The 17,713-nt window shown below is 39.1% G+C and overlaps 1 protein-coding gene across 1 annotated transcript; it reads right to left on the bottom strand.

Moving 5' to 3' along the window:
• Positions 1 to 1,231: 1,231 nt before the first annotated feature.
• On the bottom strand, positions 1,232 to 16,513 carry dtwd2 (DTW domain containing 2). Its single transcript, XM_061907872.1, has 6 exons — positions 16,125 to 16,513; positions 12,947 to 13,037; positions 9,158 to 9,252; positions 8,880 to 9,081; positions 5,434 to 5,562; positions 1,232 to 1,535 (listed from the first exon to the last, which is right to left on the bottom strand). The coding sequence occupies exons 1-6, from the start codon at positions 16,292 to 16,294 to the stop codon at positions 1,356 to 1,358; spliced, it is 867 nt and encodes a 288-aa protein (XP_061763856.1). The 5' UTR covers positions 16,295 to 16,513; the 3' UTR covers positions 1,232 to 1,355.
• Positions 16,514 to 17,713: the final 1,200 nt, after the last annotated feature.

The raw sequence follows: 17,713 nt of genomic DNA, 5'->3' as shown, positions 1-17,713 counted from the left end.
GATTAAAAAAAATCGAAATTGAGACGAATCGAAATGAATTAAAAAAGTCAAAATGATTTAAAACGTCGCAATTATGAGATATAAAATCTAAATTGAGTTAAAAGTGTATAATCATGAGGTAAAAAAGTCATAATTGTGAGATCATTTCTTTTAAATTGTGAGGCAAGAAAGCCGAAATGGTGAGATAAAGTCTAAATTATGAGATAAAAGTCGAAATTATGATATAAAAAGTCAAAATGATGAAATTGTCACAATTATGAGATAAAAAGTCATAATTATGGGATAAAAGTCAAAATTATGGGACCAGTCAAAATTATGAGATTAAAAAAATCGAAATTATGAGACAAATCGAAATGAATTAGAAAAGTCAAAATGATTTAAAACGTCATAATTATGAGATATAAAATCTAAATTGAGTTAAAAGTGTATAACTATGAGGTAAAAAAGTCATAATTGTGAGATCATTTCTTTTAAATTGTGAGGCAAGAAAGCAGAAACGATGAAATAAAGTCAAAATTATGAGATAAAAGTCGAAATTATGATACAAAAAGTCAAAATTATGAAATACAGTCACAATTATGAGATAAAAAGTCATAATTATGGGATAAAAGTAAAAATTATGAGATTGAAAAAAATCAAAATTATGAAATAAAAGTCAAAATGATGATATAAAACCTCAATTATGAGACAAAATCTAGATGAGATATAAAATCTAAATGATGAGTTAAAATGTATAATTAAGAGGTAAAAAAGTCATAATTGTGAGATAATACATTTAAATTGTGAGGCAAGAAAGCCGAAATGGTGAAATAAAGTCTAAATTATGAGATAAAAGTCAAAATTATGATATAAAAAGTCAAAATGATGAAATTGTCACAATTATGAGATAAAAAGTCAAAATTATGGGACCAGTCAAAATTATGAGATTTAAAAAAAAAATCGAAATTATGAGACAAATCGAAATGAATTAAAAAAGGCAAAATGTTTTAAAACGTCATAATTAAGAAATCTAAAATCTAAATTGAGTTAAAAGTGTATAATCATGAGGTAAAAAAGTCATAATTGTGAGATCATTTCTTTTAAATTGGGAGGCAAGAAAGCCGAAAATGGTGAAATAAAGTCAAAATGATTCCAAAATGTAATCCACATAAAAAAGGCACAAAAAAACTTGTTTCTATTGTGCTCCATTAAATATTCATTAGAGTGCCAGTGAAAGCACACAGAAACATACTTAAGTGCTACTAAAACATGATTTATTTTCATAAAACCAAAAAAAAAAAAACCCTGAAAGAAAAAAAGTGTCCCCGAAAAAGGTGTTTGTCCCGCTTAATGTTTTAGTTTTAGTTTTCTGGAGCTCATCTGAGCAGACAGTTGTGTTCGGTGAGCAGCTTCTCCAGCCTCTTGATCTTGCGCTTGTTCTTGGGCATGGTTTTGTCGTACATGCCGTTCTTCAGGAGGTGCTCCTTGCTGTGGTGCACCTGGGCGCCGTGCTGCAGCTGGAAGGAGCACAGGGCCTTCAGGGGCCTCAGCAGGACCTGCCAGGGGAAAAGAATGCAGACTCATTAGCATCCTCAGGCAAAATGTGGCTAATTAGGGACCCAATGTCCCTTTGGGACAGAGGACCCTATTCAATTTATAGCGTTTTATTCTTTCTTTATTATTATTCCGCAGCTTTGAGCTGTAATTTGACCCCCCTTAACATGTTTCAACACTCACCAAAGTTGACACACACATCAGGACTGGCGAACATTGCAAATTCATCAAAAAACCTAACCCTCAAAACTCAAAATTGCGCTCTAGCGCCCCCTGGGAAGAAAACACAGACAAAACTACTTATAACTTCCAGTAGGAATGTCGTAGCGACATGAAACAAAAACCTCTATGTAGGTCTCTCTTAGACGTACATTTCATGCAGTGACATCCTTTAGCACAAATCAACAGGAAGTTTGCAATTCCACCCTCAAAACAAAAGTTTTGTAAAAACACTCACCTTTGCCTCTTAGAGCTGTAATTTGACCCCCTTAACATGCTTCAAAACTCACCAAACTGGACACACACATCAGGACTGGTGAAAATTGCAACCTAACCCCGAAACTCAAAATTGCGCTCTAGCGCTCCCTGGGAAGAAAACACAGCCAAAACTGCCTGTAACTTCCAGTACGAATGTGGTAGCGACATGAAACAAAAACCTCTATGTAGGCCTCACTTAGACCTAGATTTCATACACTGACATTCTTTAGCACAAATCAACAGGAAGTTTGCAATTCCACCTTCAAAACAAAAGTTTTGTAAAAACACTCACCTTTGCCTCTTAGAGCTGTAATTTGACCCCCTTAACATGCTTCAAAACTCACCAAACTGGACACACACATCAGGACTGGTGAAAATTGCAACCTAACCCCGAAACTCAAAATTGCGCTCTAGCGCTCCCTGGGAAGAAAACACAGCCAAAACGGCCTGTAACTTCCAGTACGAATGTGGTAGCGACATGAAACAAAAACCTCTATGTAGGCCTCACTTAGACCTACATTTCATACACTGACATTCTTTAGCACAAATCAACAGGAAGTTTGCAATTCCACCTTCAAAACAAAAGTTTTGTAAAAACACTCACCTTTGCCTCTTAGAGCTGTAATTTGACCCCCTTAACATGCTTCAAAACTCACCAAACTGGACACACACATCAGGACTGGTGAAAATTGCAACCTAACCCCGAAACTCAAAATTGCGCTCTAGCGCCCCCTGGGAAGAAAACACAGACAAAACTACTTGTAACTTCCAGTAGGAATGTCATAGCGACATGAAACAAAAACTTCTATGTAGGTCTCACTTAGACCTACATTTCATACACTGACATCCTTTAGCACAAATCAACAGGAAGTGTGCAATTCCACCCTCAAAACAAAAGTTTTGTAAAAACACTCACCTTTGCCTCTTAGAGCTGTAATTCGACCCCCTTAACATGCTTCAAAACTCACCAAACTGGACACACACATCAGGACTGGTGAAAATTGCAAACTAACCCCGAAACTCAAAATTGCGCTCTAGCGCCCCCTAGGAAGAAAACACAGACAAAACTACTTGTAACTTCCAGTAGGAATGTCGTAGCGACATGAAACAAAAACTTCTATGTAGGTCTCACCTAGACCTACATTTCATACACTGACATCCTTTAGCAAAAATCAACAGGAAGTTTGCAATTCCACCTTCAAAACAAAAGTTTTGTAAAAACACTCACCTTTGCCTCTTAGAGCTGTAATTTGACCCCCTTAACATGCTTCAAAACTCACCAAACTGGACACACACATCAGGACTGGTGAAAATTGCAAACTAACCCCGAAACTCAAAATTGCGCTCTAGCGCCCCCTGGGAAGAAAACACAGACAAAACTACTTGTAACTTCCAGTAGGAATGTGGTAGCGACATGAAACAAAAACCTCTATGTAGGTCTCACTTAGACCTAGATTTCATACACTGAGATTCTTTAGCACAAATCAACAGGAAGTTTGCAATTCCACCTTCAAAACAAACGTTTTGTAAAAACACTCACCTTTGCCTCTTTGAGCTGTAATTTGACCCCCGTAACATGCTTCAAAACTCACCAAACTGGACACACACATCAGGACTGGCAAAAATTGCAATCTAATCAAAAAACCTAACCCCCAAACTCAAAATTGTGCTCTAGCGCCCCCTAGGAATAAAACACAGACAAAACTGCTCCTAGGAAGAAAACACAGAAAACTGCCTGTCGTAGAGACATGAAACAAAAATCTCTATGTAGGTCTCACTTAGACCTACATTTCATATATTGACAACCCCCAGCAAAAATCCACAGGAAGTTTGCAATTCCCCCTTCAAAACAAAAGTTTTGTAAAAAACGGTCACCTTTTTTCACACATGATCTCCTTTGAGCGCGTTTGTCGTGTCGGCTTCAAACTATCACAGTAGAGAGATTGAACCCTTCTGATTAAAAGTTGATTAATGAGTTTTAAGTACTGCTACGGTTTTGATTTTATCAGCCTTCAAAGAACTGCTGCGCTGAAAACCTTATAATTGTCCTGCCAGAGCGTGGCGGAAGTCTGTACAAAGAGTACAGCCCAGACGTTTCTCCTCAATGAGCTAAATTCAATTCCGTCTCTGTTTAATTCCTTGCTTCTTGTCTGTTTAATAGATGTCATCAGTACACTTGTCATTCACTTCAATTTCACTGAATATCGCTCAAAAATGAACATCTTTAAATGTATACTTTCACCGGAAAATACATTCAGATATATATCGAACATTGGGTTTAAGTAAAAATATACTGAGGTATACTTTTTAGTCCATATCGCCCAGCCATACCCCCTGCGGAGATAGCTCTGCTTGGTTCTTCTTACATCGTCCCAGAGCATGTGACAAGAACTGCTGTGATGTGATTTGTATTGTATGTGTCTTTTGGTCAAAGGTATATTCTCCAATTGGGTTCATTTTGTGATTGATGCTGTATTACTGCCTTTCCTAATGTTTAACCGAAACATTCCTGTTCACTATCAGTCTGAATTATGATAATAATAATAATAGTATATAAGTTATATAAGAGGGATGTGTGCTATGGCTATGAGTTGTTTTTCCCCTTGGTCTGGAACCCCTCTCCAGGGGCCCAAGCTTAGACAGATTTCCCCCCCCCCCATTGTTTTGTAAGGGGTGCCGGAAGTTGGCAGACCCGTCAGCGATCCTGTTCTGTCTCCCTGTAATGTTTGTCTGATCTTGAATGGGATTGTGCTGAAAATGTTAGTTTCCCCTCGGGGATTAATAAACTATTTCTGATTTTGATCACACAACATGTTTTCCCATGAGTTCAGGCTGCCTCGCGAGAGGACAAAGGCTGTCTTTGTTCTTATCAAGCAAAAGGCTTGTAAACCTCCGCTGTGTGCGATGGGATGTGACGTGGAGGTGTCGGTTTCTTTGATCTATTGGACAGCCTTGTCTTGACCCGAGATCTACAAAGCGGAGAGGGAGCGGGACCTGACACCGCTCCAGGCACGTTTTCTTTAAACTGTTTATGACCGAGTGCAGGAGCTCTTTATGACCCCCCCTTCCCTTAGAAACAGCTGCAGCCATGTAATCAGGAAATGGGCAAATAAACGAGGAGGCGTGGAGCTCCCTCCTCAGAGCGGTTGGGTGACGCTGTACGCCTTCTCACGAGCTAAATTGAATCCTGTCTCCGTTTGATTCCTTTGCTTCTTGTCTTTGTCTAATAGATGTCAACGGTGTTTGAACCTGACAATAACAATGGATTACATTTTGTATAGCGCTTTTCTCGACACTCAAAAGCGCTTCGCAGAGAAGTGAGAAGCCATCATTCGTTCACACCTGGTGGTGGTAAGCTACTTTCCTAGCCACAGCTGCCCTGGGGTAGACTGACGGAAGCGTGAATAGGATATAAATGGATACCTCTTGGAAGACGTCGTTGTGCTCCAGGATGGACAGAGCGACGGCAGCACACTCCAGCGTGGACAGACAGATGTTGGAGGGCTGAGTCCGTATCACGTACTGGCTGGACAGAGTCCTGCTGAGCTGCACCTGGTGGACACAATCAGTCCACACCCACGTTACGGGTTTTTCATTTGGCAGTGTATCCGGAATATATTCATTTTTTTTTGTGCTGGAGCTTATCCCAGCTGCACATGGGTGGAAGGCAATGGACAAGTCGCCCCCTCAACGCAGGGCCATCACAGATAGACTAAAACCAACAATTGTTTGTGTTAGCACTTATAATAACAATATCGCTAACACTTGGTTAACATTAAGGTAACGATATATAAATTGAATTTTTTATTAAGGGCTTTATGGGTGGAATAGAATACTTCCATTAGCTGCATTGTTAGACAGCTTGTACTTGCCGTGTTTTAAGAGTTAAAATGCTTAAAGAAAGAAAAAACGTATTCCTGTCCTACATAAGGACTATGAATGATATGCATCATTTTAAATGTAAAATTCCCCCAAAACAGACACAGTAGGCATTTTAGGCGTGTTTTGTAACGACACTCCGGGAGCCCGCTTTTATGTACAAAATGTACATCCAAGGGCGTAGAATTGGGTAGGGACGCTAGGGACACGTCCCTACCAATATCCAGCCGCTACTGTGTAGTCACTATCAATACAAGCGCTGCCCGTAATGTTTAGTCAATGATTATGGCACAGAAAGGGTTAAATTTCGGTCTCTGCTAGAAGTCCCGCCTCTAACCTAAATATCGCTCCTTGATTGGTTGCCGCGTTCATGCTAACTTACGTGTGATTGGCTGTCCCCGCTGTCCCACCCATCCAGACGTTAGCTCCAAATCAGCACTGCATCTCGTCTTTTCCTCCGCTTTTTTCCCAGATGAAAGTCAATGCTCAGGCCCCTCTACCATTCTTAACCCTCCCCGGAGGTGAAAGTTAACCTTAAACATGCGAATTCAACTACTTTAGTCCGTTTTTTAACATCGTAAAAACATCAGCTGTCTTTTTCTACGGACTGCAACAGTCCGTTGTCATGGATACATGACAACAACTTCCATTCATACCAGTCATACGTGCCTGAGGCAGAGTGATAGCCTACGCTGTGATATGGCTTTAGAATAGTGGCCGTGCTCAATATTTAAACCACGGTTAACAGCCAATCAGATCGCCGGATTTCACCTTTCCGTTTTATTTTTTTGAATTTTTTTTTGTTTCATGTAACTTATTTACAGTACAAAAGCAGCAATAGAAAGAAGTAGATGAAGGGAAAAATTGTGAGTGATTTAAACACAAGTTGGGGAAAAGATTATTATATTTCATTTATGTTTATTTACAATGTTTTATTGCACAAATGTATTTCTGATGTTGTTGATGGACAGTAGGCTATGTTCATTGACAGTTGCACTACAGCCCTACACTAAAGAGTAAAGATGAGAACTCTTCGAAGTTGTCTCCTTTGCTTTCATTTTAGTTGCTTTACCCCATAACAGGGGCGCTCACACTTTTTCTGCAGGCGAGCTACTTTTCAATTGACCAAGTCGAGGAGATCTACCTCATTCCTATTTATAATTTATATTTATTTATTTATGAAAGAGACATTTTTGTTAACAAGATAATGGTGTTTAATGATAATACAAGCATGTTTAACACATAGATTCCTTTCTTTCATGAAGACAAGAATATAAGTTGGTGTATTTGATTCTGATGACTTGCATTGATTGGAATTAGACAGTGGTGCTGATAACGTCCGCATTTTCAAATGGAGGAAAAAAAAAAGTTCTCCTTTCTGTCCAATACCACATGAAAGTGGTTGGATTTGGCATCTCATTTGTCCAGCCTGCATACTCGTTTTTAAACACTTTGTTATGAGAGTAGCATATGTGTGTGGCCCTTTAATGTCTGGCAGCAGGTGAGTGTGCGGGTGGGCAAGCAAGTGAGAAAGCGGTCGCTGAGGGCGGGGGAGTAATACATTGGCATCAAACTCCGTAGCTTGCTAGCTTGTGCACGCTAGCTTTCTGAGACTCTTATTTTGTTAGCACAGGCAGGATGAAACAGGTCTTTTATGGTGAAGACAGGAACTGTGCAGTCGGTCTTTAGAGTTTTGACAGTAGGTACGGAGTCTCTAGAAATAAAATGTGTTTCTCTGCGTCCGCCCTGTTAGTGATTTTTTTCTTAAATATGAGCTCGCAGCAGCCAGCGTCATCTCACAAGATCCTCGGGTGCCGAGAATGTCAAACAACTGACGAAAGTGAAGTCTCGGTATGATTGATGATTGCTCATTTTTATGTCTATTTTTTAATGCCTGGCTTGAGATCGACTGACACACCCTCCGAGATCGACCAGTCGATCGCGATCGACGTAATGGGCACCCCTGCCCTATAACATCTGCATGACGTGAAATTATGATTGCTAATGTAAAAAAATAAAAAGTTCACTTTCAGAGTGCTGCCTTGGAGCACTTTTGTGTCCCCACCAATCTCAAAATCAAACCTACTCCCTTGTGTACATCATTTTGGCAAAATCCTCACCCCAAAATCCCAATTGTTTCGGAAAGAATTTGAAGCAACGACAAATTTTTGTTATTCTACTTGGAAGAAAAAATAGTTTTGGTCGGACAGCGTGGCTCATACGTGGATATTGCACAAAATGTTGTAGTAACTGCTTAGTCTGCATTAATAGCGCTGGCGAGTTGGCTGCAAACAACAGTACGATGAGAGTACCGTGACTGACATTTAGCGCTTCACGTGACCTCTCAAATGCAGCATCTGCCAACTTGTGGAGGTAAAAAAAACAAACAAAAAAAAAAACGACAGCAGGAGGTTGCCTACAGCCACATCCAACTTTTTTTTGTATAGCTGTTTGCTATTGAATCCCCGGTGGTTATTAATATTTGCAGACAACGCAGCAGGTGAGTAAAATAGGCTGAACAGTTACGCTACAGACGTCCAAAGTGCAGCCTGGGTGTCATTTGAAGCTCGCCGGTTGAGTTAGTGAATTATATTTATATAGCGCTTGTCTCTAGTGACTCAAAGCGCTTTATATAGTGAAACCCAATATCTAAGTTACATTTAAACCAGTGTGGGTGGCACTGGGAGCAGGTGGGTAAAGTGTCTTGCCCAAGGACACAACGGCAGTGACTAGGATGGCGGAAGCGGGAATTGAACCTGCAACCCTCAAGTTGCTGGCACGGCCGCTCTACCAACCGAGCTATGAGTTGGTGGGAAATGTAAGAAAAAAGGTATAACAACGTCGACACAGTTCTACGTTTGAATATATAAAGTTTCTGTTTTCTGTATTTCTTTCACATAAATCAATAAATACAAAGTTGCCGCCCGCATTGTATGTCTTTTCATGTGGTGGATGAAGTATGAACCCCCCTGATCTGCAGTCCCACACACCTGCTTGGGGAGGTGCAACATGCTGTTTTTGAGGAAAATGTTCTTGGCCTGGCTCCAGGTGCCGTCGATGATGATGACGTTATGAGGCGCGGCGCCCTCTTCTTCGCCACGCTGCATCAGCTCCTCCAGGTTCTGGGACTGGGGGCCTGGGTACAGTATGAGAGTCCGGCCGTCCCGGCACACGTCGGCCAGCTCTGGGTTCCTGAGAACAGCAAAAAAAAAAAAAAAAAATAAAGTGTGAATAAATGAAAAAGGACATGAAAGTACAGTCTGCTTACTTGACGTCGTTGAAGCGCCGTCCGACAATGACGTTGCACTTCCCCGGTGGCAAACATGCAGCCAGGAGCGGCACCGTGCGTAGAACTCTGCTCTCCTGAAAGTTATATAGACACCACAGGAGTAGTAACTACTTTTGTTTTTGCGAATGGTAAAAAAAAAATAAGAAGCGGGCTTTTTATGGCGAGAAATTACGGCCAAAACCCCACAAAAACACAAAAAATGTTTTTACTCACGCCCGTTTCACATGTAAAAAACATCCATTTGTCCATTTTTACTACTTGTGTCAGGCTTGTCCGGGACAGTGTGGTCATGTTTTAGTTTTTCCTGTCTGTTTCCTGTCAGCGCTCTTTTTTTGTCTGTTTCCTGTTTTTTTTCCCCATGAGCGTTGTTTCCCCTCAGGTGCGGCTGATTGGCACCTGACCACACCTGCAGTCAATCAGCTCGCTCCTATTCGAACCTGTTTTGTCCTCCAGTCGAGTGCTGGATTATTGTCGATGTCACTTCCGTATTGTCGCTCCTGTCGTGTCGTGTCATTGCAGCGTAGCGGTAAGCTATAATTCGGTTTCTGTTTGTAGCTTACTGTGTTTAGTTCCCTGCTTCCGTTTTGTTTTCATTCTACAAGTAACGACTTCTGTTTTCTTGCTCGCTACCCGCTAGCTTCCACGCTAGGCCCCTTTTTGTTTTTGCTCGCTTCCATGATAAGCTTCTTTTATTTTCTAGCTCCCATGCTAGCTCTGTTAGTTGGTTATCCGCCTTGTGCGCGCCTTTTGTTGTACCCCTTTGGTTTGTTCTTGTTTTAGTATCTTTATTAAATCATGTTTTCTCACTCCATGCCTGCCTCCATCTCTGCATCTTGGGGTTCGTCACCAACTAACTCTGACACTTGTCCCTAATTTTATTCAATTAAAAAACAATTTGCAAGTAAAAAAAAATGTTCTTCAATTAAAAAATGTATTCTCTTTTTTTTTTTTTAAATATAATTTTCTTCAATTAAAAAAACTATTTGCAAGTATACAAACAATTTTTTGAAAGTTAAAAAAATAAATAAAACGTTTCCCATTTAAACACAAAAATGTTTTTACTCACGTCCAACGTTTCACATGTAAAAACCATCCATGTGTCCATTTTTACCACTTGTCCCTAATTGTATTCAATTAAAAAACAATTTGCAAGTAAAAAAAAAAGTTCTTCAATCAAAAAAATTATTCTCAATTAAAAAAAATAATATATATATATATATATATATATATATAATATATATATATATAATTTTCTTCAGTTGAAAAAACTATTTGCAAGTATTAAAAATATATTTCGAAAGTTAAAGAAATAAATAAAACGTTTCTCAAGTAAAAAAATGCTGTGTTGTATTTTCTTTTTACATTTGCAAATATTTTTTTCAATTAAAGAAAATTGCTTTTATACTTGCGAATGTTTTTTTAATATACAATTACTTTTTTGAAACCATTTTATCAATTGCAGAAATGTGTTTTTAAATTGGGAATAATTTTTTTAAAAATGCAGAAAATTGATTTTGTACTTGCAAATCGTTTTTAAATGGTAAAAGGGTTTATACTGGTATAGCGCTTTTCTACCTTCAAGGTACTCAAAGCGCTTTGACACTATTTCAACATTCACACACTGATGGCGGGAGCTGCCATGCAAGGCCCTAACCAGCACCCATCAAGAGCAAGGGTGAAGTGTCTTGCTCAAGGACACAACGGACGTGACTAAGTTGGTTGAAGGTGGGGATCGAACAAGGAACCCATTAGGTTGCCGGCACGGCAACTCTCCAAACTGCGCCACGCCGTACCCCCGTTTTTCGATTTAAAAAAAGTGTTTTTATACTTGTGAATCCTTATTTTTACTCCAAAACATTGTTCTCACACTTGCTAGTTGTTTTTTTAAATGAAGAAAATCAATTTTTATATAGATGGATGGACTTGTGAATTATTTACTTTAATTGCGGAATATTGTTTTTAAACTTGCAAAACTTTTTTTTAATTAAATAAAAAAAATGTGTAATATAGAATTGTTTATCTGCAGAAAACTGAGAGATAAGCTGTAAAAAATGAAAAGATGGTTGGATACATACTTTTGAATACTTGTTTTAATTGCAGACACTCGCTAATAATTTTTTTAAATTAATACAATTGTTTTTTTTACTCGCGAATGTTTTTTTTTTAATTTAAGAAAAGCTTTTTATTTTTTTACTTGTGAATCTTTAACTGCAAAACATTGTTTTCACATTTGCTAATTGTTTTTTTAAATGAAGAAAATCTATTTTTATATAGATGGATGGACTTGCAAATTATTTATTTTAATTGCGGAATATTGTTTTTAAACTTGGAAATCTTTTTTTTATTAAATAAAAAAATGTTATAATAGAGAATTGTTTGTTTATTTGCAGAAAATTGAGAGACAAGCTGTAAAAAATTAAAAGATGGTCGGATACATACTTGCGAATACTTGTTTTAATTGCAGACACTCGCTAATAATTTTTTTAAATTAATACAATTGTTTTTTTTTACTCGCGAATGTTTTTTTTATTTATTTAAGAAAAGCTTTTTATTTTTTTACTTGTGAATCTTTAACTGCAAAACATTGTTTTCACACTTGCTAGTTGTTTTTTTAAATGAAGAAAATCAATTTTTATATAGATGGATGGACTTGCAAATTATTTATTTTAATTGCGGAATATTGTTTTTAAACTTGCAAATCTTTTTTTTTATTAAATAAAAAAATGTGTAATAGAGAATTGTTTGTTTATCTGCAGAAAACTGAGAGACAAGCTGTAAAAAATGAAAAGATGGTCGGATACATACTTGTGAATACTTGTTTTAATTGCAGACACTCGCTAATAATTTTTTTAAATTAATACAATTGTTTTTGTACTCGCGAATGTTTTTTTTTAATTTAAGAAAAGCTTTTTATTTTTTTCTTGTGAATCTTTAACTGCAAAACATTGTTTTCACACTTGCTAATTGTTTTTTTAAATGAAGAAAATCTATTTTTATATAGATGGATGGACTTGCAAATTATTTATTTTAATTGCGGAATATTGTTTTTAAACCTGCAAATCTTTTTTTTATTAAATAGAAAAATGTTATAATAGAGAATTGTTTGTTTATCTTCAGAAAATTGAGAGACAAGCTGTAAAAAATTAAAAGATGGTCGGATACATACTTGTGAATACTTGTTTTAATTGCAGACACTCGCTAATAATTTTTTTGAATTAATAAAATTGTTTTTGTACTCGCGAATGTTTTTTTTTTATTTAAGAAAAGCTTATTTTTTTTACTTGTGAATCTTTATTTTAACTGCAAAACATTGTTTTCACACTTGCAAATTTTTTTTTTAAATGAAGAAAATATTTTTTTATATAGATGGATGGACTTGCGAATTATTTGTTTTAATTGCGGAATATTGTTTTTAAACTTGCAAATCTTTTTTTTATTAAATAAATGTTATAATAGAGACTCGTTTGTTTATCTGCAGAAAATTGAGAGACAAGCTGTAATAAATGAAAAGATGGTTGGATACATACTTGCGAATACTTGTTTTAATTGCAGAAACATGTTTTAATACTTGCTAATCATTTTTAAAAATGAATAAAATTGTTTTTGTACTCGCGAATGTTTTTTTTTTAATTTAAGAAAAGTGTTTTCTTTTTTTACTAGTGTATCGTTGGGCGTGAGTCAAATCATGTGTGTGTGTTGGTGGAGTTTGGCTTTGCTACACGTCTTAAATTTTTGGACAAACAGAAAAAAAGGCAAAAGTGGACTCACCTCTGCAGGATGCTGCACGATGTAGAAACATGTGGACACGTCCAGGGGTTGTGTCGGAAGGAAGGGGCAGAGACACACCTTCTGCGGGCGACTATGACAACACAGGAGGAAAATTGAAGACCTGTCATTGCCCCCATCTTGAAATGCATGGTCCCCCTCATTAAAGCAAGCACGTGTTAGGGAGGAAGCGGGAGGAAGGATATAAGGCGGCCCTGTGTTGCATATACACTACAGGGTTTCCCCCAGCGCTCTGTTGTTAAGGCGGTTCTATGCGGTGTGTGCGTGTGTGTGTTACGGACAGCAAAGCCCTGTCTGTCTGAGAGAAAGACAAGCATTTCTGACCTACAGTTAACAACTAAGTTATTTCACTTTACCTTTTTCTGTGTTGAAGCAGCAAAAAAGGACATTATGTTAAAAGAAGAGTTTCCTGAAGCTATCTCTGATAGTTGATATAATAATGTAAGTGCATCATAAAGCCTACATGAACTCCATGGTGTTCAGGGAGGAATAATCTCTCCTATTGCTATTGTACAATTTTTTTCAGCTATAGTTACAATAACAATTAGTAATGTAGCAGTCTAGTTTTGAATGGCAGGGTCCCTACTATGACATGTTGATAAAAATACAATGTAAAAATCTAATTCAGGCTTCCCAAATGCTGTAATAAATTAAGCATGATGAGTTGAGCATATGTCAGCATGTGGCCCCACTTTTAACTCTTTTTTTCAAACTCTTATTGCCAACGCATATTTACAGTAAGTTATTAATTTGACGTAGTAAGTCATTATTTTTGACTTGGTAAATTACCAAGTCAAAATATTGACTTACTAAGTCATAATAATGACATACTTAATATCTCAGGTAACTTGGACTGTTTTGTGTTTTGTTTTTAATTTACAGAAAAAATATTGAGATATATATCACATATTGCCATCCAGCATACGGAGCGGAAAACACAACCAAAAATTGTAGGCTTCTTCACGCGACGAAGCCAGCCTACTTCACCACAGTGAAGTACCATGAATTGATTTACGTGGACCCCGACTTCAATCTACTAATAAAAGTTTCAATCAAGCCATCACAGCTCAATTTATCTTGTTCCTTCCACGTGCTTACCATGAATTGATTAACGTGGACCCCAACTTAAACAAGTTGAAAAACTTATTCGGGTGTCACCATTTAGTGGTCAATTGAACGGAGTATGTACTGTACTGTGCAATCCACTAATAAAAGTTTCAATCAATCAATCAAGTCTGTAGTCTATTTGAAATTAATTTTAATCAGGAAAAATTACTAATGATGTTTCATAAATTATTTTTTAATTTTTTTCAAAAAGATTTGAATTAGCTAGTTTTTCTCTTCATTTTTTTCGGTTGAATTTAGAATTTTAAAGAGTCGAAATTGAGGATAAACTATGTTTCAAAATTTAATTTTCATTTTTTTCCTGTTTTCTCCTCTTTTAATTAAGTGTTTTTTTCATAATTTATTTTCGACAAAAAACCTTCCGTAAAAGGAAAAAAATGTACGACGGAATGACAGACAGAAATACCCATTTTTTATATATATATATATATATATATATATATATATATATATATATATATATACATATATCCATCCATCCATCCATCATCTTCCGCTTATCCGAGGTCGGGTCGCGGGGGCAACAGTCTAAGCAGGGAAACCCAGACTTCCCTCTCCCCAGCCACTTCGTCTAGCTCTTCCCGGGGGATCCCGAGGCGTTCCCAGGCCAGCCGGGAGACATAGTCTTCCCAACGTGTCCTGGGTCTTCCCCGTGGCCTCCTACCGGTAGGACGTGCCCTAAACACCTCCCTAGGGAGGCGTTCGGGTGGCATCCTGAGCAGATGCCCGAACCACCTCATCTGGCTCCTCTCCATGTGGAGGAGCAGCGGCTTTACTTTGAGTTCCTCCCGGATGGCAGAGCTTCTCACCCTATCTCTAAGGGAGGGACCCGCCACACGGCGGAGGAAACTCATTTCGGCCGCTTGTACCCGTGATCTTATCCTTTCGGTCATGACCCAAAGCTCATGACCATAGGTGAGGATGGCAACGTAGATCGACCGGTAAATTGAGAGCTTTGCCTTCGGGCTCACCTCCTTCTTTACCACAACGGATCGGTACAACGTCCGCATTACTGAAGACGCCGCACCGATCCGCCTGTCGATCTCACGATCCACTCTTCCCTCACTTGTGAACAAGACTCCTAGGTACTTGAACTCCTCCACTTGGGGCAGGGTCTCCTCCCCAACCCGGAGATGGCATTCCACCCTTTTCCAGGCGAGAACCATGGACTCGGACTTGGAGGTGCTGATTCTCATTCCGGTCGCTTCACACTCGGCTGCGAACCGATCCAGCGAGAGCTGAAGATCCCGGTCAGATGAAGCCATCAGGACCACATCATCTGCAAAAAGCAGAGACCTAATCCTGCGGTTACCAAACCGGAACCCCTCAACGCCTTGACTGCGCCTAGAAATTCTGTCCATAAAAGTTATGAACAGAATCGGTGACAAAGGACAGCCTTGGCGGAGTCCAACCCTCACTGGGAATGTGTTCGACTTACTGCCGGCAATGCGGACCAAGCTCTGGCACTGATCGTACAGGGAACGGACCGCCACAATACAACAGTCCGATACCCCGTACTCTCTGAGCACTCCCCACAGGACTTCCCGAGGGACACGGTCGAATGCCTTCTCCAAGTCCACAAAGCACATGTAGACAGGTTGGGCAAACTCCCATGCACCCTCAAGGACCCTGCCCAGAGTATAGAGCTGGTCCACAGTTCCACGACCAGGACGAAAACCACACTGTTCCTCCTGAATCCGAGGTTCTCCAGTACACCTGAATAAACTTTACCGGTTTATTCAGGTAAGGTATATATATAGATTTATTAAATAAAGGTAAATTGAGCAAATGGGCTATTTCTGGCAATTTATTTAAGTGTGTATCAAACTGGTAGCCCTTTCCATTAATCAGTACCCAAGAAGAAGCTCTTGCTTTCAAAAAGGTTGCTGACCGCTGGTGTTTATATTTTATCATTTATTTATTATCACTGTTAGTTATCTATTTCATTTATTTACATTTTCAAGTATATCTTATTCACCTAACCTAGCCTAGCCATAGCTTAGCTTAGCTTAGCTTCACGGCGGAGTCTGCTCACCGGCACCGCAGACACGTCGGTCTCCTCTCGCTAACCTCGACCGGAAGCGCCGCCAGGTCCCCGAAGGCGTCGTCCAAGTGTGCGTCGCAGGCGGGGCCGTCCGACTTGTGCGGGGGTTCAACTCTGAGCGAGGCGGAGGAAGAGGAACAAAGACCGGAGACTCGCTCCATTGCTAGCACATGCTAACAACAACAATTGCCAGTAGTAGCGAGCGAGGTAGCGAGGAGGTCGCGACATAAATTTAAAACATCTTTTTCCCACACATGTCTATATTTCATATTTCACCTTTTTTTAATCCTCGCGTGTATTCTTTTTACATTTTAAACCGTGACTGCGACCATTTAGCCATGTTAAAATATTTCCGGGTTACAATCACGTGACCGAGAGGCACTTCCGGGCCCTTTATTCTTCACATTTTTACTTTTTTTTTTTTAAACTTTTATTCATAAATTTCAACATTTACAAACAGACGAGAAACAATCATCAAAATAAAAACAGAAACAGGACAAAAATAGTACAAAATAAAACAAACCCCGTTTCCATACATCAGGTGTAGGGAACCTATGGCTCGCGAGCCAGATGTGGCTCTTTTGATGACCGCATCTGGCTCCCGGATAAATCTGAGCTGAGACTGTTGAAAATAATGTTCAAAATATAAAACATGCTCATGCATTTTTATCCATCCATCCTTTTTCTACCGCACTTGTTCTAAAAGTTGCAATAATGGTAAGAAGTGATTTATTTATTATCGGTTAGTTTAGAGTTTGCCCTCCTGGGGGGTTCTTCACACCACCAAACACCGACATGAGAGCCTGTTTCAGTGTTACAATATTTTTTTTATTTTTCAATAAGTCTCTCAGTTGCTTTCCAGCAATTGTCTTTTTACTCTTTTGTTCTCACTCGCACTCCGGCTCCAGCCCCAACGCCGTCCCTCCTCCTGGCTGGTGCTTATAAATTAGATTAAAAAAAGGCCCAGGTGGGCCGCCTATGCACCTGTCGCTGATTTCGAGGCTGGTCCTGGCAACACCCCGCTTCGCTGCAGGCCATGCCCCCTCCACAGTTAGCTTCAGAATAACAATGTTATTACAAAGAATAAGAGACCTATTATAATCTAGAAACGTTGGTCTTACTTAAAAATGCACGCGTTTAGTTGTGTTCAGTGTTGAAAAAAATATTATACGGCTCTTGCGGAAATACATTTTAAAATATTTGGATTCTTGGCTCTCTCAGACAAAAAGGTTCCCGACCCCTGCCATACATACTAGCCAACCTTGAGACCTCCGATTTCGGGAGTTGGGGAGTGGGGGGCGTGGTCGGGGGAGGGGCAGAGGCGTGGTCGGGGCGGGGGGCGAGTATTTCATATACCGTATTTCCTTGAATTGCCGCAGGGCATATAGTATGCACCTGCCTTGAATTACTGCCGGGTCAAACTCGATTCCCAAAATAATAAGCGCATGCTTAGTATTACCGCCTGGTCAAACTCGTGACGTCACGAGTGACACTTTCCCTGTCATCATTTTCAAAATGGAGGAGGCTGATTTCAATACCGGTAATTTGAAATTGCATAAGGGAAGAAGATTAAGAGCTAT

This window comes from Nerophis ophidion, linkage group LG08, assembly GCF_033978795.1.
Source record: "Nerophis ophidion isolate RoL-2023_Sa linkage group LG08, RoL_Noph_v1.0, whole genome shotgun sequence".
Classification (NCBI taxonomy): Eukaryota; Metazoa; Chordata; class Actinopteri; order Syngnathiformes; family Syngnathidae; genus Nerophis; species Nerophis ophidion.
The sequence above is the reverse complement of the archived record's forward strand: the minus strand, read 5'-3'. Positions and strand labels throughout refer to the sequence as shown.